The sequence below is a fragment of the Lissotriton helveticus genome, chromosome 3_1 (assembly GCF_964261635.1).
Source record: "Lissotriton helveticus chromosome 3_1, aLisHel1.1, whole genome shotgun sequence".
Classification (NCBI taxonomy): Eukaryota; Metazoa; Chordata; class Amphibia; order Caudata; family Salamandridae; genus Lissotriton; species Lissotriton helveticus.
This window is the reverse complement of record NC_136061.1, coordinates 1,984,981,000-1,985,006,442: the sequence shown is the minus strand read 5'-3', so window position 1 is coordinate 1,985,006,442 and position 25,443 is coordinate 1,984,981,000. Positions and strand designations below refer to the sequence as shown.

Here is a 25,443-nt window from a genome sequence, read left to right as displayed (position 1 = left end):
CGGGCACTGAGTGTTTTGAATATAATAATAGCAATGAAATAAAGGAAGACTGAGCACTGGCTGATTAAACCTTGAGAAATGACTACAGGGCCCGTATTACTAAAAGGGCGCACTTTCCCTGTTTGCGCAACAGTGCACCTTTCAGTATGTGCGCCAGATGCAAACAAGGAAAGTGCGCCCTATTACGAAGAATGCTCTGCCCTCAGAGCTGACATGAACTTGCTCTTCCCTGGGGCAGCGTGATGAAGTGAAAAACGGAGCAGCTGTTTAAAAGCTTCTCTATGTTTCTCTTTGCAGGCGGCAGCCAGCCTGCGCTTTCAAAAGCGATTAGTAATCCCCCTGAAGGCGGGTGCAGTGAGTAACTGTATCTACTTGCCTGGGGATCTCTAGAGGGCTTCTTGTGGCACACTTTCATTGCACCTCCTAAGGACATGTTTGCCCTTTGCGCCCACGTTGGTAATGCAGTTATAGGAAACAAGGGAACCCGAAGGTAGTACACTAGGGACCTTGGGCGTTTAGCTTGTTACAAAAAACAGTGGACCCTAGTAGTTTGGGTGATCAGGGTAAGGATAGACACAAACTGGAATAGTATTGATGTCCTTTGTCCAGCAGGACAGGAATTTATTTGGCGATGCACACAATCAGAAAGTAATGTCAAGGGGGCACAGCCTGTGACCCACAGTGAACAAGACAAAACAACAAGTATAGACAAGAACAAGCAAATCGGTCTGTATACTTATAATCAGTGAACAGACTTGATTGTAGTGTGAGTGACCATTGTACATAGTATTCACAAGCATATTCAGTACATATGATCCTATTGTGTCGATGACGTTTCGATGCCGAAAAACAAGATAAATGGCATCATCTTCAGGACAAATATATAAATCATGTTTGTCTTGGAATTATAAACAATTGCCTTTCATGTAAGACAGATCCTTAGGCGGGGAGGTAGTACAGGTCGAGAGAGGTGGATCGATTTGGACCAATGATGGCGTGTATTTCAGATTATCCCGTTTTGAGTCAATTAGACTGTCCAGATCACGGCTTGAGCACAACAGTGCACCTTTCAGCATGTGCGCCAAATGCAAACAAGGAAAGTGCGCCCTATTACGAAGAATGCGCTGCCCTCAGAGCTGACATGAACTTGCGCTTCCCTGGGGGCAGCGTGATGAAGTGAGAAACGGAGCAGCTGTTTAAAAGCTTCTCTATGTTTCTCTTTGCAGGCGGCAGCCAGCCTGCGCTTTCAAAAGGGATTAGTGACTACTTGCCTGGGGATCTCTAGAGGGCTTCTTGTGGCACACTTTCATTGCACCTCCTAAGGGCATGTTTGCCTCTGCGCCCACGTTGGTAATACAGCGTGGGCACAGAAGCAAAGTGATTGCCTACTTTGCATTGGGCTTTGCCCCATGCAAATGACCAGGGCCAAACTGCCCATAGCGGGCACCGGGCGTTTCCCCGGTGGGCCTCTAGGGTGGGGGCTGGTTTTGGGCCACTGGTGGGCCGTTTTTGTTACCGGGGGTCAGCAATATCGGCCTCCTGCAACAAGATCGGTAGAAACCAGCCGTCGCAAACTGTTCGGCTGCACTCCCCCTCACACTAGGGGGGCCAGCTGAGCAGTTTACCCAGGCCGGTTTCTGTTCCCAGTCCGGCCCTGCAAATGACAGAATGCCATCCCTCCCTAGCACAAGTCTGCTATATTAGGGGGTCGGCACCTCTATGTGGTTGCTTTTCGTAGAACTATGGTCTGCATTTGACCTCATTCCTATATTCACCCTCTGGCTGATAATGGATGACATTCGAGTCCCAGGTCACCTACTGGATATGAATAGGAGACTCCACTGCAATAACTTTGCACAAGTAAGATGTGGGCCAGCAGGGGAAATGACAGATCCATTTACATTAAACAAAGGGGTTAGGTAGGGCTGCATTTTTGCATCCACCGTATTTATGCTGTTTAATAATGACCTGGTTACCTATGTGGACCATTGTGACTCTGATGCCTCACGTCTTGCAAACATCAGGGTTAATGCATTCTAACATTTCTTTGTATTCTTTATGTGTTTGGAAGCCGTTCTGCTATAGATCCACATTGGTCATAATAAATATAAATTATGTGATGTTAGTATTGAGATGAGTTGATACATGTTTGTGAGTAGTGGATGCTAAGACAAAATATTACAATATCTTAGGAGCAAGAAAGGGATGTCTTGTACCTTGACTGATAGACCTTTTCTGTCACCTCTGATTGCCACCACCTACTGGCCTTGATGATCAAAAAGCATAACATTACATTTCAGATGAATCCCAATTGTGAGAAGGTGGGTTGGTATATGCTGTTCACTAATTAAAGTGGGCACCTTGTACCAGTCCATACAACCCTTATGATGTATGAGGTCAAGGATAACCTTTAGAAAGCTATCCGAGTGGTAGCTGTTGAGAGCAGCCTTCAGGCTTAATCTTGAAGGAATGTAAAGCAGCTTGTTTTTTTCAGAATATCACCTCCTGAATGACTAAATGAAAGGAGAACCACACAGTAGTTATATAAAAATATGTATTTATTAATATAACTGTCTCTACTAATCTCTACACGAGATTAGAACATAAAGCACACAATACTGAATCAATAGAACATTCGTAAGTAGCACAATACACAGCGGGCTCCAGGGGGAGACCGAACCATATACTAAAAAAATGGTATAACAATCACAACTTCAATAGACACAGTGCCTAGGGCACGTAGAATCAGATCCAAAGGAACCACCCAAGGCAGTGATGTAGGGAGCCCACGGAGGACAGGTGCAGTGAGGAAACATGAGCGAGTATTCCGTACAACTCTATAGGAAAGTTACGGTTGCAAAGTTAAAGTTTAAGGACACTTCTACGAGGACTTCAAGCAAACCTTTGGAACATAGGAGGTTCTAGAGCCAACCCACCAGTGAGTACCGAGGTACCCCTGTTACCTATCTCAGAGGAGGGGGGTGCATAGGAGTCAAGTGGTGTCGGAAACCTTTGTCGTTTTCAATGGAGAGCTACAAATCAGTACTGCTGCCAGGAAGGCGAAGAGTGTCCAGTGGAATCCAAGCCTGGATTCTAGGTGAGAGGAACCTTAAAGCAGAGGGGACAGAGTCTGGGTCACGGCAGGTGACCAGGGGCTCGGTAGTCGAATGCCCACTGATGTCAGGTGCTTCAGGTGCGAAGAAGGGATGCTTGACTCTGCAGGCTCAGGGGGACCAGGAGACATCGAGGATGACCAGGATCCGGAGGTGAGCTGTCCCATGAAGGATGTTGAGTGCTGAGGGATTGTTGTCCAGCTTGAGCACCAACAAGCCTTGGCAAATACAACTCACACAGTTAGAGCAAATAGGTTACGGTGTGGACCAGGTTTTTAAGTGTAATGATTGAGATAGATATAGTGAACCTATATCTAAGTAAGTGATGCAAGCACCAGCTTACACCAGATGCTGTAGCAGACCTGTTGTGTCATTTTGAATGGCCTCTCATGGGCGGCATAATACATGCTTCAGCCCATGGGAGGCCTCTGGGGTACCTTTTCCCTGGTTACATGGTGTACCATATACTAAGGACTGATATGGGTACCCCAGTATTCAATCTGGAGTGTACCTAAAGTACATACACAGCAATTTAAGGGAGAAAGCAGATAGACTGGGGTCCTGATTAGCAAGATCCCACACAGACTAGTCCAAAAAGAGTGAGACATCAGCAAAAAGTGGGGGTAACCATAAGAAGCAGATCCTACTTTCCTACACCAATGATACTTAGATTCATCACTGCTTAGAAAGTGAACCTGAAAGCCAGGCTTACATCAAACATTTATCAGAAAATATCCATTTCGAATGGATGAAGGAATGGTTGCTAGACCATATCTATGACCGGATGAAAAAGTATCATGAATGCCTCAACCTCTCAAAAATTGCGGTTGCGCTTCAAGATGACTAGTAGGACACACAATGTTACCAATCTGACCTGCATCCATAGCATCAGCGCTCCACTGAATAATAAGCATTTGCAATGCAATCGGTCTCGCCTTTTTGACCTTATATGTATTTAGCTATGCAGCTCATTAGCCTGGGTGATGAAACATCTACTGTTCTTTAACATGGAGGGAAAGTAAGCACCAAACTGCACGACACGCCAGGTATGGGAACACATGGAGCGAAATATTGCCTTTCAGCGGGAAATGGTATAGTCCATAGCTCTGTTTTTAATATAAAATCAGGGCCTTTGGTGGTCATATCACTGTAAATACAAGATTTGAAAAAAATATTATTATCTACGGGTGCTCGTGGAAGGCAATGTCTGTGGACTGGAATCTAGAGAATGCTAAAGTGATTCTGGTATTTTACTGACCTGATGTTCGTTTTCTATCAAGAAAGTTAAATAACGCCGTTGCCAGAAATATTTAGAAAAAGAAAGTCCCTCAGCAGAAAACAGTTCTGGTATTTTACTGACCTCTACTGGTCGTTTTCTATCAAGACAGTTAAATAGAGGCAGTTGAACAGAAAAAAAGTCCCTAAGCGGAAGCAGACAAGTCCTTGGGCTGATCTCCAGAGCCCACAAAGTGCATATACATAGAAGTATATACTAAAGTATATGCAAGAGGTTTTGAATGTTCGACCTAAAAGGTAGATATGTTGGGTAAACTTGCTTGCTCACATATACTCTTTCCCCCAAATTAAATGTAAAGTTCTGGGGTTGGAACTTGTAATCATATTTGCTATGAAATGTATTTCCGCTCCTATAAAGCACGTGGAGTGGAGCTCACCAGATTCTCAGCGATGACACATCTTCACCAATGGAATATAATATACTAGGTTTTGGCAAAAAAAATTGACAGATTACAGTGAGTCCCACATCAGGCACACAGAGTGTGCCTCATAAAAATAAAGCACAAGAAAAGCATACCTTAAAAGTAGTGGAAAGATTTCCATTGTTAATAATTTATAACAAATCATGGTTGTTACTTATTAAAACAGGTTTCAGCCATTGACAACGCCAATTTTAGGTGTATGTCAGTTGTTGTGTCATATATCTGGATGCAATAACATCTCAGAGAGAAAACAAAATATCGGGCTTTAGGAAGTTCCCACAGCTGGTGGCAGCAATCAGTCATGTAGAAATATGTACAGACAGGTCTTTTATTTGGATGAGAAAACGTGGTGGTCTCTTAAAGGGAACATGTAAAATACATTTCTATGATCTCCATAGTGTGTCACCCAACTGGTATTTTGGCTTCTCTTTGAACTGTTATTGCATCCAGATGCATAACAGAACAACTGAGACATACACCTGAAACCTGCCGGACTGTTGCTTTGTCAGTTCCTGTTAGCTGTTTAAGATATATGAGTAACAACAATGATTTGTCCTCAATAATTAACATTGGAAATGTTTCAGTTGTGAAATTGTGAGACTGCGAATTAAATATTATTAAGGCCTGTGGAAGGAGTATTGGTCTTCAGTTATGCACCCTCTATTTTAGATATGTACGCCTTTTTTGCTCCACATTCTGTCCATCTGCACATCTTCAAACTCATCCCTTTCCTCTGCTAACCTTCAGAAGACTCCTCAAGACCTGACTATTCGAGCAGTAGCAGCACTCCCTCCCCCCCCCTCCCCTGATCCTTGAGACCCTCACGGGTAAGTAGTGTGCTTTACAAATGTATTGATTGATTGATTCAGCAGCCTCTTTACACTCTCCCTTGAATGTACTTCCTTGCATCTCCCTCACTTCACCGCCCCTAAACATACACTGCCCTCACACACATATAACCACTTTCTTTTACTCTTTCCTCATAAACATTTTCTCTGTGCTCTGCAGAGTGGGAAACCCACTGATAGGTACTATGAGAGGCTTGCACTGCCTTTCAACCTCAGCGCCAGACCTCTCAACAGGGCCCCTCGTAAACATCTGCCATGACTCAAAGTATACACTGTACAAAAATAATAAGATGCACAAAAAAAACCACAAAAACACATCATGATGGAAATAACTAACACTCTTTGGGAATGCATGATCAAGTATACACATGTAATAAAAGAGGAACTAAACTGCTCACATGCATTACCTAATGTTTTTAACATTCATTGTTGGTAAAGCAATCCATGTTTTTGGCATCAATGACACGAAGAAAGGACACATTTTAATGCAATGTGACAGAGCCAGATCCCTAGTATATCATAATCACAAACATCAAGCATGGTAAAGTATGTAACTGACTTTAAAATCTAGATACATCCAAAGCGGGGATAAAACATTCTAGAACCATTGTGCTGATCAATCCAAATTAAAAAAGACCTTAATAAGCAGCAAGTATGCATGCCATATTCTAGGCATGCATACTCAAGCATTTTTGTAATGGTTTTTTAAAAAAATCTGGTATTCCACAAATTAGGACACTATAAGCACATATTTCTCCCTTTGCACTTGACTCGGATATTTGGATCAACTTTGCAAGGGAACAAAAGCCCTGCTCGTCTTTTGGATCACCTTCACCAGGGAACAAATATAGCAGTTCCACTTCTGGAGGGGTGAGGGACATAAAGCCATGGCCTGGGGTGTCACCGAGGGGGAGGTCAGCATGGCCAGATGTCTCAGCACACTATACCTAATACAAGTTTAGCGTTAACACTTACCATTACTGTGGACAAGGTGCCAAAGCTCATGTACGGTGCTCACATCTAGTCCTAACCTGTGACAAACGGGAAAGGATGAAATCTCTGCCTCTGAATTTCCGACGTTTGGCCTCAGACAAGGATGCAGTCTATAATGCCTGAAATCATGACTCTGACAGCATCACGGTCCTACAGTGGATACCACTATAGACTACCATGGCAATTGAAGGCTTTAGAAAGATAAACGCTACATTGTGCGTCACATTACAGAAATGTGATTTACTTCCTGTCTTCTGTCTCCTGCTTCAGAGCTAGGTGGGGTAGGCAGCATGGGACAGGCAGCCCAGACTTAAATACATCGATTTGTTTAGAGATACAACTGTATCGCTAATGAAATCAATCTGTTAAATGTGTTTTGTAGTCAACATGTTGTCAGTCGCGGCCCTCATGGCTCGCGGGTGGGGAGGTGGGGTCGCGCAGGGAGGTGGGGTCATGGCAGAGGTCGCGTGGGGGTACTTGAGGCCGGGTCGCGCGTTTTCTCGGCTCCTGCTCTACTGCCTCCTACAGGAACAGGAAGCGGGCAGCCAAGCTCCCGCCCCTAAGCCAATCACAATACTGCAAGTAGCATTGTGATTGGCTGGGACGGCGCCCAGCAAGGGGCTTATAAGGTGGACATGTTCTCCATGCAGCCTGCATTGCAGGGCAGAGTGTGCATGAATAGTTTGGATGGTCATGCATAGCGGAGGAGCCACTCCTCCATGTTGGAATTTTAGAGTGGCGCAGCCCCAGAGCTCTGATGGAGGAATTGCCCCTAACAAGTTATGAGCCGAAAGACAAGTCAAGAAGGTAGCTGCTTGAGGTAAGCATGCTAATGGATCTTAGTATTATGGACTGTGGGGCTGCAGCAGAACTCAGTGGTGCCCTTGCTTTATGCAGCCTTTCATGTGACTTGTGCAGAGGTCTTTTGAACAGTTTTGCTTGTCTTTCCATCTGGTCAAATGGAGTGCACTGTCAATTATTGAGTTACTTTTATCTGATCCTTTGTTGAATTTTTCTTGAGCCTTGATTTATGCTATGCCTCCACTGGAGGTAAGTGAAAGTGCCTGGTGGCAAGTGGTCCTTGCAATGCATAAACTGTTCAATGTTCTTCGACTGATTTTTTAAGCTTCCACAGATTGATAAAAACAGAGTTTGGGTAATTTTTCAATCTGTACTTGAATGCTATGCAAGTGTGATGATGATGATGTTAAAAAACAATTAACGGTAAAGAGGGAACAACAGAGTGAAAAGATTTTACAGATGAAGGAGCAGGAGCAACAAAGAGACAATGGAGGGAGCATATAAAGGGACCTTGGGAATAAAAGTAAAGACTATGGGAGGGTGAAGTGAAAGATACATGGGCACTCATAAAGGTGGAACCAGACCCTACCCTTCACAGAGCTGAAGAGCAGGCATAGGAACGTGGAAAGGGATAGGGAGCAACACAACAGGAACAATGGTGTAGGGGTTAACTGGAATATAGGTAAGGCAAAAGTGAAGGAGGTTTTTTGGAAATATTGAATAACAAGGAGTGCATAGAAAAAAACAGGCGAATAGAGTATCGAAAACTCCAAAGGAGAGAGACTCGACGGGATAGGAAAAGGAGTTTGAAAGTGAGGAGGATAAAAAAGGTCCAGTTTTACAAACAAAAGTTGAAAGTGGCATGAATGTGAAGTAGACCCAATGCATGACTATTATAAATGGAAACATGCTGAAGCTCAGAACAGAAGATGAATCTGATAGGGAGGGAATGGAGAAGACAGAAGGGTGGCCAATGGGAAGACTGGTGAGGAGAAGGAAGATTTCAGTTCTGGAGATAATTTGATTCATGGATCAGGTGGACATCCAAAACTGATAGGCAGGCAGAAAATCAACTGACAAGAGCTGTGGAATGTATAAAATAAGGAAAGAAGAGAAAGATATGAACGGTTGCTAAAAAGCAACTATAAAGGAGCTGAGAGGTGGTGTAAAAAATCAAGCATGGAAAGTTTGGGGGTGGGGGGCTGAAGAAATAAAGGGATGAGAGTAAAGATCAACGTCACCGTGCTCATTAAGAGTGGTCAGAAACGTTGTAGGATAGTTATTGAGGGACAGTCCAAAAGATGCCCATGAAGGGGAGAGTTTAACGTAGAAATGGATAACAAACTATATCGACCTATGTTAAAAGCCAAGAAAAAAAGAAAGCAGATAAGAGTTTAACATAGCAATAAGCATTAGGAGCTGAGGAAGTGATGGAGAACAGAGTGGGTTCAATGGATCAGACCAAAGAAAAAATGTAAGATTGTGCATCAGGAATAGTGGAGAGCACTACGTGGGCCATGTGCTTAGTGGCCCAGTTTAAAATAGATGCCTGTGGGTGGAGATGGGCAACAAACGCACATGTATCAATGCATCGTGGCCCACAGACAGTTATGGATGTGTCCCGGGCCAGACATAGGGGTATTTTGGAAAATAACTAACCCTTCACACTTGATAGAATCATTTTACTCTGAATTAGATTCACCACATGGCTCTATATCGCTGGGGTGCATTATCTCCAGTCCTTTGTTAAACTGTTATAGTCTGGTACTTTAATCCTATTAATTTGTTTGTTTTAAATGCATCATGATTGCATATTTCAGAATGCCTTTCTTTGTTAAATGTGAAACTAGAATTAAAAGACCGGGATTCTGTGGGTGGGTGCATATAGGGGTTGATTATATGCCATATGGTCACCATTTCGATTCTGCTAGTCCCTGCCCAAATCCTCTTTTGGGAAGTCAGCTGCCCCTGTCCATGCTCTGTGTCAATCTTCACCAAGGCGCATGTCTTCCTTGGAGAGTGCGCACAATTTGAATTGAAATTACAGGAATCTTTCCCTTTAAACACATAAATTGTAGCACGTACAATAGAAAGCTGAGCTGGATCCAGACCCCCCCCCCCCCGGACCGCCTCATAGCTTATTTTCGGCTGTAATATTTGCAGCTCTGAGCTTGGCTCGCTTGCCTCGCCGCTGCCCTTTGCCATATACAATGCCTTTCTGGGAGCTTATTTTTAGTGACTTCATACATTGCTCTAGCAACTGAACAACTGTTTTGCTAACAGTGAAAGTATCCACATTCCCATCTTCCATCTGCACAGGACTTTAACTCTTTCCCTGCTTCTGTAGCCTGAGTCCTCATTCATCTCTATGCAGTGCTTACAATTAATTCTGATTTGGGGTTAATTTAGGAACTAACCTTCACACAAGGATTGACAAAGGCAATACTTTCAACTTTTGTATACAGAAAGTTTTCTTGAGCTTTACTAAGTCATCAGATTGGTTCCTCAAGCAACAGTTCAAGAATCCCTTGCTCACAGAACATGTAGAGCAGTGAAACTCAAAGTACGGCCCGGGGGCCGCTTGCTCCCCCCTTGACCTTTACATGAGGCACCCCTGGTGAACAGCAGCACAATCTTCTGTTTGGTTGCTGAGCACAATTTTGTTTTAAATAAACGAGCAAGCATTTATGAACCGGCAAGCCAATGCTTGCCTGTTTATTTAGCAATTTTCTAGACCTCCTTAAACAATCCCTGACCCACCCAGACCCCCCACAGCCACCATGCTGGAATCAGTGCAGCCCTTGGTCACACCACAGACATGCTTTGTGGCCTGTGGGCAAATGTTTAGGAGTACCCATGATGTAGAGGATTGGAGCACAACTGAATGATTGCACGTGTGCACACACACTTTACAGTAAATAGGGAAGGCAAGCGTGCTTCAAACACACAGAACAGGTACAACACAAGCCGCAGCGTTGCATAATTCTCTCATATATTCAGCACACACAACAGTGCGTAGCTTCCTCACACACAATAACATGCACACCTACACACAGCAGTATTGCAAGCTTATTTTACGCGAAACAGATACAGCTCTGGCCGTAACAGTGAGAGTTTCCCAAATACACAGAGTGGCAGGCACCCACCTTAAGAGTGGGCAAATAGTGAAAGAGGGCGGCGAGGGTGAGAATGAATTTAAGTTTAGTGTTAACATTTAAGTCTCTAAAATAATGTTATTGTAGGACTCTTCTCTCTCTTGTAATGCTATACTATCTTAAAAGTTGTAATATTAAAAAATAATTTTGTTTAAAGAAATATTAAAATGTGCAGGAATAGCATCGTATAGTGAAAGAGAAAATCAGGAATAAGCGTGTTTTAAGTTTTGAAGTTATGCCAGATTATGCTCCTTACTAGTTATCTTGAAGGTACATGATGTGTGCCCAATTCATATAGCCGTTTGTGCATTTATATTCAACTTGGTTTTTCAAAGTACATGATTTTGGAGTGTAGATTTACATTTGGAATTGAGAGAGCATGGCTTTACGCTCATAAACTGATTTTCTCACAAATATAATTACACCTATGTAGTGCGACCTATCGTAGGGAGTAAATCTGCTTTCATAGTTAGGAGTGTGGATTTCATGGTATTCTTGCTAGGGAAAGTTGGTGAACACCAACAAACTGGTGAATTTGTAGGTTTTCACAAGCAGTTTAAGCAGTAAAGGAAGAGGATGGGATAATATTTTCCCTGTGGAGAAAAATAAAAACATGTGCATGTTTGCTTAGAATTACAAATATTTAAATACACATGTGTCAATACTGGCAACTGTAAATTATGCAATGGGGCTACAATTGTTTAGGCTTGGACGTTAAACTCAGAGTTCTTCCCACTCCGCGTAGAGCGCAGAGTTCCCAAAAACTCTGCGTAGCTGTGCAGAGCATAATTTTTCCTTTCTCGCTGCTCGTCAATGTTAAGTTGGCGTGCGAGGAAAATCCAAAGCTAGACCACCTCCAGGTGAGATTTCTGAACGCTGGGGGTAGCGGCAGGTTGCTACTACTGAGAAATCTGCTGCTGACGTTGAGGAAGCTGCCGCTCCAGTAGAACATCTACTCGAGTGGCAGAAAGAAGCTGTGCATTCATGCGCTGCGCGTGGTATCATTCAAGCTGATTTTACAGCATGGGACAAACGCCCTGCACTAAAAAGCGGTGCAACTTACCTCACTCCAAGGAGCGCAGCAGAGTTTTTTTGTCACTTTGTATACTTCTGCGTAGTGCAACTCGGTGAACTCCACCCAGGCCTACAATTGTTGTAACTTTGAAGACCACTCCCATAATTTTATGTGTATCAATAACATTAGTTTCTTATTTGAATCAGATCTAGGATCAAATTTAGGTGGAGCTGGAAGGAGTTAATGAACTGTGGGGGTGCTTGGCCCGGTGGGAACTGGTGACTGTAAGAGAGGTGTAATGGCCCACATCAAGAATCACTCACTCACAGAACATGTAGGCAGTGATACTCAAAGTACGGCCCGGGGGCCGCTTGCCCCCCTCTTGACCTTTACATGAGGCACCCCTGGTGAACAGCAGCACAATCTTCTGTTTGGTTGCTGAGCACTAATGTTCAGACTTTTTTTAAATAAACGAGCAAGCATTTATGAACCTGCAAGTCAATGCTTGCCTGTTTATTTAACAATTTTTAGACCGCCTTAAACAATCCCTGACCCACCCAGAACCCCCACAGCCACCATTCTGGAATCAGTGCAGCCCTTGGTCACACCACAGACATACTTTGTGGCCTGTGGGCAAATGTTCAATGGTTGAAAATACCAATTTCCATCCAGCTACAAGGTTGGCGCTGCAGCAAGTACGTTCAGAGATACTCTGCGCACCCAGCAATTGTGTCTTAGTCCACATACATCAGTGGGGTTGCACTTTCTATTGTGTTCTTCAAGACTGATCATCTCCCAGAATGCATTAGCTTGTTGAATTAAAGCCAAAACGTTGCATTTAGCAACTCTTAGTTGGCTGAGCACCATAATGCTTACAGAGAGATCGTCCATCATAAATGCTAACAGAGTGCTAAAGAGTAAACACTGCATAAATAGAGATGTCCTCCTCTTTCAGAGAAAAGACCCTCTGTGCAAATAGCTATGACCACTGAATGCCCCAAAATATTACCAGTTGTCTTAGAATATTCTTGTCTTGGTAATCAGGAAGTAGGAACCTCTTTTGTTGGCAGCATTTTATTAAAAGGAAGACAACGATGGTTGTCATGGATAGCTGATACCCTTATCTTTAACGCTGCAAGAAGTGAGAGATTGCCTCAAAGCATTAGATAATTGCCATGACAAACTGCGGCCTGCTCTGCTTTAGTGTTTTGAACAGGAACAGTTGCAAATCTGATGCCTTCCTGACAGGTTTCCCTTTTCTGACTTTATTTATTTCCGTTGTTAAGTGTGGGCAGGGGCAAAGACTCACCAGTGGCGAAGCCTTGAGTAGGTCATAATACCTCTTTTTCCCCTTAATAGGTAGAATATTATACACCGTGTCTCTGCATATTTGGTTTATGCCAGTGATTCGTAAGCTTGTGGTATATGGACACCCTCCAGAGGTCTGTGATGCCTACCCAGGGGTCCGCAAATATGTAGAATTTAAATATTATTAGCATGTACATATACATGAAAAAGCAACATTGAATATATTTAATTTTAAAATACTCTGTAAATATGAAGGAATTCGAAATTGTATACTAAAAATTACGTTGAATCTTTATCTTGGTTTGTAGGAGCAGCTAAAAAGTAAAAAGGTTGAGAATGATGCATCTAGCACTTTTTCATGTGTATTTGTTTAACCAGAGTTTTTTTGTAAACAAAATCAGGGTGCACAGGGTTACATGTGTGCAATAAGGCTTAGCCACAAACCACAAGAGGACTTGTCACTATAAGAAGATTTTTTCCACTGTGCAGAATATTTGTTATAAGCAATCTGTGCAGCACAAAGAGTGTTTTTCTAATGTCAGTTGAGCTGTACTATGTTAATAATCTGGGAATTGACCTTTGCGCTGTTGTAGTAAATATGTGAAAGTGTGTTTATTAGTTACTGTGAAGAACGTGTTATTGCGCCACGTTCATTTTCTTTGCCATGGCATATATCAAACACTTTTGTACACATTGGCTATCGAGATTTCCAAAATCGTAATTTCTGTCAATCGCTTTTGCATTTTCCAGTGATGTGACTGTTGGGTGAGTCATGTAGTGCAACGCATGCCTTTTGCTGGTTTGGGTCATTTTCATGTAGCCATTACAAAGTTAGAGGTGAAACTCTAACTGGTCAGTACCCATGTGTGTATTACGAATATATCCATTAATATATATTAGGAAATTGAAAATGGTAAGAGAAGTTTATGATTAAATGACCATTTAAAATTAAGTGTTTATACCTCCATTCATAATTTATGTGACTTATGACTGCCATGGCACCCTGTTGCCTTCCCAGTCCAAAAGCAGGGGAGAGTATCAACTTTTGTTATATTTTTGCCAGGTCAGAGCACCCTGGTGTACGACCCTCCTAGCCTTGTCAAATAGCTGGGCAGTTGGTATTGCCACTGGCTCCTGGCTGAGATAAGAGAAGGGTTTACATTTTCTTTTGACATTTTGCCCTTCTTCTTTCACTTTACTCTTTTCCCAAAGGCAGGTGGTTAAACCTCTTTTACTTACAGCTGCCTTGTATCCCTCCCACACCAAGACCTACTTAATGCAGGACACAGTGTGACTGCACTGTGGACGCATTCAGCGGGTGCAGCGTGCGCCAAAGGCAAGCCCATCTGTGCCCTTCAGTGCCTGAACCATGCCCAGCACCACGACCTCTGGACCTCACTCACCAGGACTGCACCAACAAGTCGGATGGGGGAACAGCCATCATCCACAAAGAGACCATAAAGTGTACCAACACCACCGCCAACACCACCAACCCCATGGAACTCCTCAATTTCAAGCTCCACATGGACGACAAGACAACCATCAGAGGCACCCTAGCATACCGACCCCCAGGCCCACGCTCCAGCTTCTGCAACACCATGGCAGACTTCATTTCGCCACTGGCCTTAGACTCCAGGACTACATTCTTCATTGGCGACCTACATCAATGACCCCAATGACAAAAACACTGCACACCTCCTCGACAGTATGAGCAACCTTGGATTGACCTAGATTATCCACAACCTTACACACATCGCAGGACACATGCGGGACCCAATTTTCAGCTCCAGCACACCCGTCAAATACAGCCATTTCACATAATTCACATGGACCAATCTCTCCACCGTCCAGTAAGTATATCCAGCCCCCGCAATGCCACCCCGATGTTGACCAGTGCCCCCCACTGGAGGTGGAACAAAATCTCAGAAACCAGCTAGGTGAATACCTACAACACCTTCAACACCTCCAACCCTGCTTCCGCCACCAGTCTCGAACAGGGAGCGAAAAACCTCAACGGCTGGATCACTAATTTTGCAGCCAGCATCGTCCCCATCAAGAGCAACATCTAGAGAAAATCCTCCAAAAAAGTCAGCTGGTGCACCCAACAACTCAGAACAGCCGAAAGCGGCAGCAAAGAGTTGGAGAGGAGATGGCGCACCAGCACTGACACCTCCGACAGGGCAGCGTTCAAGACCTCCCTCAACCTCTACCACCACCTGCTGAGGGCAACAAAGAAGACAGCCCTTGCCACGTGCATTAAAACCAGCGGCGACAACACCAAGGAACTTTTTCAACATTATTAAGGAATTCTCCAACCCGGCTGCCAGCTAAAACAACATCACGCCCTCACAGACAGGAGCTGTGTGATACCCTCACCCACTTCTTCCACAGTAAGATCACAACTATATACAGAAACTTCGAAACCCAAACCATACCTACGGACTTCCTCAACAGATATGTCACCACCGTAGCCAACACGAACCAGACACTGGCCACCTGGAGTATCCTCTCCACCCAGGGCAACACCTCCACCATGAAATCCATCCACTCGGGAGCTCCCACAGACCCAAGCCCACACCACATCTTGAACCTCGAAAACCAAAGGATCAGCCAGGAACTCACCACCCTACTCAACACCTCTATCACTGCCACAACATTTCCAGACGCCTGAAAATGCAATAAAGTCAGACCACTACTCAAAAAACCCTTTGTCGACCTCAGTGAACTCAAAAACTACTGGTCAATCTCCCTGCTCCCATTCCCCGCAGAAGTACTGGAAAAGATCATCAGCAATCAACTCATAACACACCTGGAGCAGAACCAGCTACTCGATGCCTCCCAATCCAGCTTCCACAGCAATCACTGTACGAAACCGCCTGATCACAGCCACGACGACATCCGAACCCTCCTCGACCGAGGAGAAATAGCAGCTTTAATCCTTCTCGACCTCTCAGCAGCTGTTAAAGCCGTATCACACCACACACTGATCAAAAGACTCCACCACATTGGCATTCAAGGGGACAAACCCAGATGGATCACCTCCTTCCTCAACGGGAAGAACCCAGAGGATTCACCTCTTACCTTTCACCTCTGAAACCAAGGAGATCACCTGGAGTGTCCCCCAAGGCTCATCCCTCAGTCCCACGCTCTTCAACTCATTTATGACTCCGCTGGCCAACATCGTCAGATCCCATAGTCTCAATATTATTTCCTGCACAAACAACACCCAACTCATCCTCTCAATCATCAACAACTCCACCACAACCAGAATCAACTTCCCCATAGGAATGACAAATGTCGCCACTGAATGAAGAACAACTGCCTGCAGCTGAACACAGACAAGAAGGAAGTACTGATCTTTGGCAACAGCAGCAACACATGGGCCGACTACTGGTGGCTTTTTGACCTAGGACCCACATCCACATCCACTCCCTCCAACCATGCCAGAAACCTTGGAATCATAATTGACAACAATCTACCGAAGAGATGCCAATTCAAGCTGCTGTCCCAAGCACACAAGGCTCTACACAACCAAGGACGCACTTACATTAACCACCGCCTGAACTTCCACCAACCATTAAGAATACTATGCTCTGCTTCCCTTTTACCATCACCTCACTTCTGGAATTCCAAATGGCCCTCAAGACGTAGCTGTTCGAATAAGCCTTCAGGACCTACAAGCGCCTGGGTATAAATCCACATTGATTGATTGATCCTGATAGCAACTGCAAACAAGATACAGTGCAGCAGTGACCTGCTGCAGTGGTGAAGGAGGACCGTGGTAACTAACAAATGCTCGGGTTCCTTGTTGACAACTGTGCCTCAATGTGGTGACATAGTTTCTTTGGTAGGATGGTGTAATGAGGATAGTGGAGAGTGAAGCAGAATGGGAAGACGTAGAATGTCTGTGTTAGAGTGGTCACCTGAGAACTGTTCAGTGTGGAGAGGAGAGGTGCGTCTCTCCTGGCTCCTGTTGTTGGGCCCATGTTATCAATAAACAAGCTATATGGGATACCACATCTTGGTACCTTATTCATGCACCACACTAAGCTCTCCCATGCAGTTTAAAAAATATATGTTTTCAACTTGCATGTAAATATTTCCCCAAATTATCCAGATTTTGAAGCGAACATTTCACCAATTTGTAGCTTTTGAGAGGATTCAAAAGCTACAAACTGGTGAGATGTCCTGGTGGGAAATGAGTAAAAAATGTGCCCTAACCGTACAAATTGGGTGCAGTACTCTCAAATCCCTCTGTTAGTCCACATTTTTTAGGGAACCCCCAGGGGTTATTCTGAATATTTAAGTATTCTTGCATGTCAAAATTACCAGTATCTGTTGTATTGGTAATTGTGGGAGCAGAAATACAATAACGATATTCCTGGCCAAAGTAAGATGAAGGCCTTGCTGGGTAAAACAAGCTGGAGCCTACCACACTCATCCCAATCGTTCTATTATGAAATCTGTTTCCTGCATTTAAATCTAAGAGGAGGGGGAGAGATGTAGTGTGATTCCTTGTACAGTTTATGCATTTTTAAAAACCTTTCGAGAATGTGTTATGTTTTGCGTAGTTAACCATAACTGGCCACTTTCAGGGAGCTTTTGATTTGTTTAAAACCATAACTTCAATAAAACTGTATTTTAAGGGTGTTTCTGGCTTGTTTTAAAAAAAGTACATTAATGTGGTATGAGCAGATAAAAATGCCTTATCCTGTGTTTTTATTTTGATGTGTTAACCTACCTTGTAAAGCGCTCTGATACTCCTGGGTCCAGTAGCGCTATATAAAACCTTTTTAAATAAAAAATAAATAAAATAAAAATGTGTCATGGGTCTTAGTGCAAGAAATGGAAGTGTATCCCTGGCTGCTGTTTGAATTGCAAAATACAGTAATAATCAGGGTTAAGTGGTCCCTCAGACCTCTAGGTCCGGTGCCTTTAAACCTGCTGTGCCATTGGAAGCCACACCCTTGTATATATGTACCTATGTGTGTGCACCCATGTGTATGTGAATACACGTGTGTCTATGTGTGTTTCTCTCATTGTGTATATGTGTCTTTGCATTCACCTGTACATATTTTTTTTTCTGGAGTTTCATATAGCGCAAACTTGACCTGAAGGTATCAGGTATCAGATCGCTTTCCATAGCACCAGTTGCGTTGCATGAGGACGCATTCATTTTTGTGTTAGGCACGGGGAGATTAAGTGATTTGCACAGAATCACAGAATGTTCAGCGTCCTTGCCGAGACTCAAACCCAGTTCCCCAGATTCGAAGTCGACCACCCTAGCCGTTAGGCCAACTCCTCTCCCCAATGTATCAATCCGCTGTGTGTGTGAGAGTGCCTGGGCCTGTGATGCTCATTCCTGCATGTAGTATGAACCGTTGGCTTCTGGTGGGAACTCTTAGAGTGTTAGTTTTGAAGCTCGTGGACATTTCTGGTATAAGCTGGGCATCCTAGACTTCTGAGCGGAATCCTTGGTATACGGTGGGCATTCCTGGCATGCAGCGTGCACGTCTGGCAACTATTGGGCATACCTAGCAAGGCATAGGATTACCAATATGTTTGGTATCATTGGCATATGGTAGACATCCTGTTCATATTTTGGGAACCCTGGCATCTCGGTGGCATCTTTGGAAAATATTCTTCATCAATGGTAAGCATCTCTGGCATGTAGTTGTCATGCCTATTTTAGTTTGGATAACCTTGCCTTTGTTGGGCATCTGCGGCATATGATGGCCACACATCGGCTTGTGCGGCACTACATGGCAAGAGAAGCAATGCATGCACTTGTGAAGATGAACCTAGAGAACCAAAAACTAATCATGGTGGATGACGGTGGGTCATCCGCAGAGCTGGGGAAAGCAATATCTGTGCTTCGGTGTCTGTAGCACAGGAGAGAGAACCTGGCGCATATAAAAAGCTGATATTATGTGGTCTCATAGTGGTGAAGCGGGATATAGCTCGCTACTGGGCTCCAATGTTATGACAGTGGAGACGGGGCATGGACATGTATATGATGGTGGAAAAAGTAACATACACCAGCAGATGCTGCACTCGAAAGCTCCGTAAGATTTGGGGCAGTTGGTCTCAGTATCACTCATTGGAAGTACCGTATGATGATGGGGGTCGGAGCCAGGACATGCTCTAATGGGTGTGGATGTGAGGTGGTCCAATGTATTTGTGCACGGAACTTAACCCCTTCCACATGAACCGCAGGTTTTCGCGAACTTCAGCGCACCGCGGAAATCTGCACCGCACGCATGGTGTTAATGCTTTTGTTTAGTTCTGCATATGTATTGCCTGATGACTGTCTGGCGAGAAGGTGGTTGGGGGGCAGGGGGGAGGGACACTGTTGTTTAAGCTTCTCGTTACTTCTGTATTAGTGCTGGAGCTATACTCCAACATCCTGTAAGAGGCTTTTCTGTATTATTGATGCGCTGTCTGGAAAAAATATATATATACCTCCCCCCCCCCCCCCCCCCCCCCCCAAAAAGAAGCTGATATTATGGGTTGAAAATCATGTTTTTAACCATTATAAAAACTGGTTTTTGAGTTCAAAGTAGTTTATTTTCTAAGAAAATTATATTTTGTTTAGGTAAAAAGGAATGTACTGGCCAAAAATGGAAAGCTAATGTTGATGGCAAAATTATGTTCTAAGAATGGCAGGCTTATGAGAACGCCAATAAGACGTTTCTGCTCTATCTGCCAGTAAACTAAGGGATGGCTCTGCTGTCCAAAGCTTGAGTCTGTGTAATTTAGGTACATATCATATTTTCAGACTGCTCCTTCCCAGTAGATTCTAAGCCATTATGTATGACTTATGATCTGTATGTAAGAGGCAGGGAACAACAAGCAGTGGCAAAACCAAACTGTCTCACTGAGGATAAAGAAAGGGATATTTAGTTTGGATTGGTGATAAAGTTGATCTTTCCAGGTAACAGTAATTGGTGTCTTGCAATAACTCACATTTACACATTTTCTTAGAAACATTGTTATTTATTAGAGCAAAAGTAAAAGCACATGCTTCCACAGAGGATGCTCTGTGGGAACTGTGTCACTGAGAATTGCGCACACATACTACTAATGCAGTGCAAACAGGCAGCCGCGTTTCCTTCAGAATCTGTTTTCAAAATATTTGAGAACTTTCTCACAAACTTAATATGAAAATGCTTAATTTTAAGCATTGCTAAAATCGCAAAGTAGTTTTAGGAAAAAATGCTTAAGTGCTGGGGATTGAGCCTGTGGCCTCTGTTTAAGACAATCATAGACTCTACAGCTACACTAAAGATACACTGTTAGTTTAAGCGCCTCACAGGATGTACCCAAAGTCAAAACAGAGTCAGCATACTAGAGCTGCTCGGTGCTGATAGACCTGCTCCCAAAGGGAGAAGGAAGGGACAGTGGTGGTAGCATGACAGGGCAGTCGGAGCATCTGCAGGTACATTGTTTGCAGTTTTGTTAGGGAACAATAGCACAATAATGTAAGAAAATGAAGAACGCAATTGGCTTTTACAATGCTGGGCTAGCTGGGTTAAGTACAGAAGATTATTTTCTATATTTTCACGATGGCCAACGAGTTGTATGATCATGTCATTTATCCGCCACTTTGCATAATGCAACATGATCTTACAATGCACGTCATACAATGCGGTGGCTATTTTCAAACTAAAGAAAACATTGTTTTCTACACGTTGTAGGTGTGACATGACAACACATCGCCCGTTGCGTCTTGCAATGCAGCAACCACCTTGAAAGTATGTTATCTATAATTTTAACATTGCCTTAATCACCACTGGCATAGTCAATGATGATGGATTTAAAAGCCTCTGGCATTGATTGGCAAGGCCACTGGTGGCTACCATTACAAGACGATGGACATAGCGGATATCTGGAGCAGCATTAAGGGAGAAAAGGGGGGAGCGGCAGGGGAGAATATTATTCAGAAGACAACAAAGTGAGTGGGGATCAGAAGCAACAGGAGAAAGACAGGTTCGTGGGTAGAAAAATATTCAGATAACTAAGCAAGTGGGGATCTTGAGCAATCAGAAGGAAGCAACTAAGAAAAAGGGTTGGAAGAGGACAACAGCCCATGTACATAGAGGCTAACAGACAAACAATATGTAAAAGCTCGGCAGAGAAATACATAGTCCCCTAACATTAGGTGTGTAAGGAACCAACACAGTCAAACAAAAAGCAGAATTGTGAGGAAAGCAGCGATTCCAAAGCAGAACAATGACATAAACAATAATTCGATCCAATGAAAGAGCCTAAAGTACTTTGGAAAGTATGTGATACAATGCTGACTGCAGGACACTTCAAAAATGGGATGTAGAAGTTTTACTTTCCTGTAAGATATGTGGCTTTTGGACAAACTCTTATGGAACTTAATCCGCAGCCAGCACCATTTTCAAGTTATTTTTAGGTCTACCCTGGGCAGCGCATTCGCTGCTCTGCGAGGCATGCTGTATTGGAGAATGGACTTGAAGCTCCGCCCTCTCCCCGCCCATATTTGTCATTGGCTTTTGTCATTGTCCTTCGTAAATGCTGGCTTTCGAGTCGTTAATAGGCTTGTTAGTCCATCCTTAGTACTGCATTGTCTTCATTTGTAACCTCCCATAAGGACTGGCCCTTTTACTTCGGTTGTTACACAGTACATCTTACTTAGTCTGTAAGCTCAATTTTCTTTAATGTGTTTCTCTAACTGCAGGCACCACATGCTTTCCTGCAACATTCAGTGTGCCACGCGCACTTTCACGCGACGCTTTTACAAAAAAAGCATTTGTTTGTCAGCTTAACCACATGCGCGCGGCGGGTTTTCACGCTGCGCGCTGATGTTTTTAAAACCCCGCGGTTCATGACGAGCTCAGCTCGTCATGAGCGCACGACAGGTAAACCTCATGACGAGCTGAGCTCGTCATCAGCGCAGAAGGGGTTATCAAATAAATGCTTTTTTTGGAAAAAGCGCCCCATTCCGCACTTTCACTTTAATAGTGGCCGCGGATCTTTCTTTAGGCACGGCTCGAGTAAAGAAAGGGTTGTGGCCTCTATTAACGTGAAAGCGCCGCATGGGACACTTGTAAACAAAAAAAGCATTTGCAATGAAATAGGTCTTGCATTTTAGAAATGTTTACCTATTAGTATTGTAAATGTAAATGCCTTTTATTATTGCAGTTTTTTTAAACACATAAATAAAAGGCATTGTCATTGACAATGCCAATAGCTCAAAATCTTGCAATTGCGAGACCTATTGTATTGCCAATGCTTATTCAAACTTTCTTTCGAGGGAGAATCAAGAAACACTGGTAAAGCCAGCCTCAGTCTGTGAAATCATGGAATGAATCAAGAGTAACCTGGGGTTTTGTATCCGATTTCGATTTAAATTGTGCTGTAAAGTGAACCACTTGACTTTATGTTTTCCCAAATGTATATTTCTATTGAACACCAATCGCCCAAATATAGGATGCTTGAAAATTCACAATAATGTATAATGTTCAGTAGACCTGAGGAAAGCAGCAAGATTTTATCATGTTGAAGAAAAAAGTAGAATTTAATGTACATTGTTAAATCTGAAAAAGGGGCAATTATTTTATGTTAGGCTTGATATTTCTCTTGTTAAATGTGCTTGTTAAACGTGCATTTATTTTGTGACAGGGCTTTGCTGGAAGGTGAAACTAACAAGGGGATGTTCACATGGACCGAAGAACAAATAAGGAAAATACCCCAAGGTACAATTATTATTTATATATCACCCAGGAGTAGAGCATTTTTTGATTAGTTTTAATCGCATCATTGATAGGATCAGTTTTAAATTCCATCAAAAATGTAAACTCAATATGGTACTGTTACTACTTGATTTGAGACAAAATTAATCAAATCGTTTTTAAAAGTATGAGAGAAAGAAAAAATGTGAACAAATCTTATTCTGTGTAAACATAGAAAACATTTGATAACTAATAATCAGCTGTGTTTTAAATGGGGAAATAAGTAAAGCACAGTCAAAATGTAATGTAAGCATAAAGTTTTGGGAATGTAACCTATTGTCAGGAAGTGATTTTGGCAATAAGCTGTTGAGTTGTTTGTATTATTTTATTTGGAAAGAATACACCGTTAAGTGAATATTTTCAATTCAGCCAGAGTCAGTCGACCAAGGGCTATCCTTTGTGAACCATAAACATATCAGTATTATTTGTTATCCAGAAAAAAGAGTTTATGTTTGATAGCAATGCTAAAATGTTTAATAGCTATCCTAAGGCCAGTGGACCTAGCCCCTGGATTTGTGAACAAAGAGCTTTCTACGATCCACAATGTTTTAGAAAGAGATCGGTTCACCTGGCACAATTTAGCGGCGCTAACTTAAAAGACCAGGAAGGTGTAAAAGAATGGGGCAATGCCGCTGGATTGATCATCTGTGAACTTCACCAAAGCCTTGGATAAGGGCCAAAGGGTGCATTGTGGGCAAGTTAGGTGCATGTGTTAATCCTCCCTCCCTCATTAGCCCTGACAATTGTTACTGCACATTGAACATTGACAGTGGTTTGTCGAGATAAGTTGTAAAATGCTACACACTTTGAAGCATTGGCGTGTGTTGGATTTCTGTCGCCTACCCATTCAAACTACATATTTTTGATATGGATGAGATCACATATGACATCATCCTCCCCTCCCCCACGACCCTCCTTCAATCATAACAATAAGCATATCTCAGATTGCATTCAACCAGTGGCGGCTTGTGCAGGTAAGCGTGATGAGGCGGGGGTGAGGGGTGAAAGTGACAAACGACCAGATAGGGAATGTAAAATAAATAAATAAATAAATAAAGCCACTTACATTGCGCTCAACGCATTGCCGAGTTGGCAATGCGGCAACAGCATGGTAAATGGTTTTATTTATTTATTTACATTCCCTCTTTTGCAATGGCGGTATTCCAACAATTCTGGTTAAATTTCTGTACGAAACCGGGCATATGATAACGTGTCCCACTAAACCGTATTAGCGGGACACCCTATCATACGCCCGGTTTAGTACAGCTTTACTATTTATACATTTCAGAAACATGGCTTCTCAGCCTCAACTTACTTAGACAAGCATTATTGACTTCCTACTATTTACAAGATTACGTATCGGTACATGAAAATTGGATTTACTGAAAAATAACATTACCCAACACGCACCGTTTGTGTAGGATTATAAATCAGGAAAAGTGTTCCGAAGTTGAATACTAGAAATGTAACCAGAATTGTTGGACTACCGCCATTGTTGTCGTTTGTCCCGAATAACCAAGGGATCCAAACAAACTTCCCACCATCTCTACCATTGTATTATCAAGCCTTGAAAAAGTCGTCTACATGACAAAACACGTACTGGCTGTCTTCAACAACACATCATACTTTGTCTCAACACAACCAAGATCATTTGTGTTTTTGCCTTTTTGTACTCATATGGTTACATATTTTATATTATTGCATGGTGCAGTGTTCATTAAAACTAACTGACAACAAGGTCAGTTGACTGACTTGTGGTTGTGCTCTGTAATTAATATTTAATTTTGAAGTATAGGGTGAGATTTGTCTTTTCTCTATATATGTTAACACTCGTAAATGGCACCGTGTTTTACATTGAGCACGCCTGTACATATTTTGCCCCCTTGTGCCACCGGTGCGTCACTTTTAACATGGGAAAAAGTGACATACCGCAGTGCGACTTAAATTCCCATTACCCCATGTTCATGCAAAAAACATGCACATGCTGCATCATGTTTTTCTGAGGACACCCAGTACATGCCCTTGTCTCTAAATCCATGACTCCCTGTCTCAAAGGCGTGAACTCGGTTTCCTAGGAAAAAAACATGCAAAACCTTCAACATCTTAGCCCTACCATTATAAGCAAGAGGCCTCCTGCTTAAAATGGAAATGCTGAGATGGTGAAGGCTTTTCATCTCAAGTGTTACAACTGTTACTAAATATGTTAGCGATATGTTAGCAAAAGAGTTTGGTAAGTCTTTGTATGGTGCGTTAAAATGTCACAACTTAAACTGGTTAATGCAGCTGTAAGGAAAGCATCCCTGTGCTTCAAATGAGCTAGCGAACATTACTCCTTAATTTATCACATTACGTGCAAGCTAGGTCTCCGCACGCGGCCTTTATAATAAGTAGGGCTGGGCGTAGTTTGCGTAGTGCCACTACGCACACTACGCAGAATTTTGGAAAAAAATTTGTGGAAAACGGGGGCGCGTCATGAGGGTCTGTGTGCCCGGGACAGGGGTCCCTCGTTCCTGGGCAGACTCCCTGATCTCCCCGGCCTGGTTGGAGCCCGGGAGCCCTGCAGCCCCAGAGCCCTGCAGCCCTGGAGCCCCGGAGCCCTGCAGTCCCAGAGCCCTGCAGCCCTGGAGCCCCGGAGCCCTGCAGTCCCCGAGCCCTGGAGCCCCGGAGCCCTGCAGCCCCGGAGCCCTGGAGCCCTGGAGCCCTGGAGCCTCGGAGCCCTGGAGCCTCGGAG

General features: G+C 43.3%; 1 protein-coding gene across 1 annotated transcript in view; it reads left to right on the top strand.

Annotated features, from left to right (window-relative positions):
* Window positions 1-25,443, top strand: part of SYNM (synemin) — an 84,728-nt gene that overhangs the window by 28,560 nt on the left and 30,725 nt on the right. Inside the window, exon 3 of the mRNA XM_078683131.1 lies at window positions 22,603-22,676. Coding sequence (XP_078539257.1) covers window positions 22,603-22,676 — 74 coding nt within the window. The remainder of the gene's footprint in view (window positions 1-22,602; window positions 22,677-25,443) is intronic.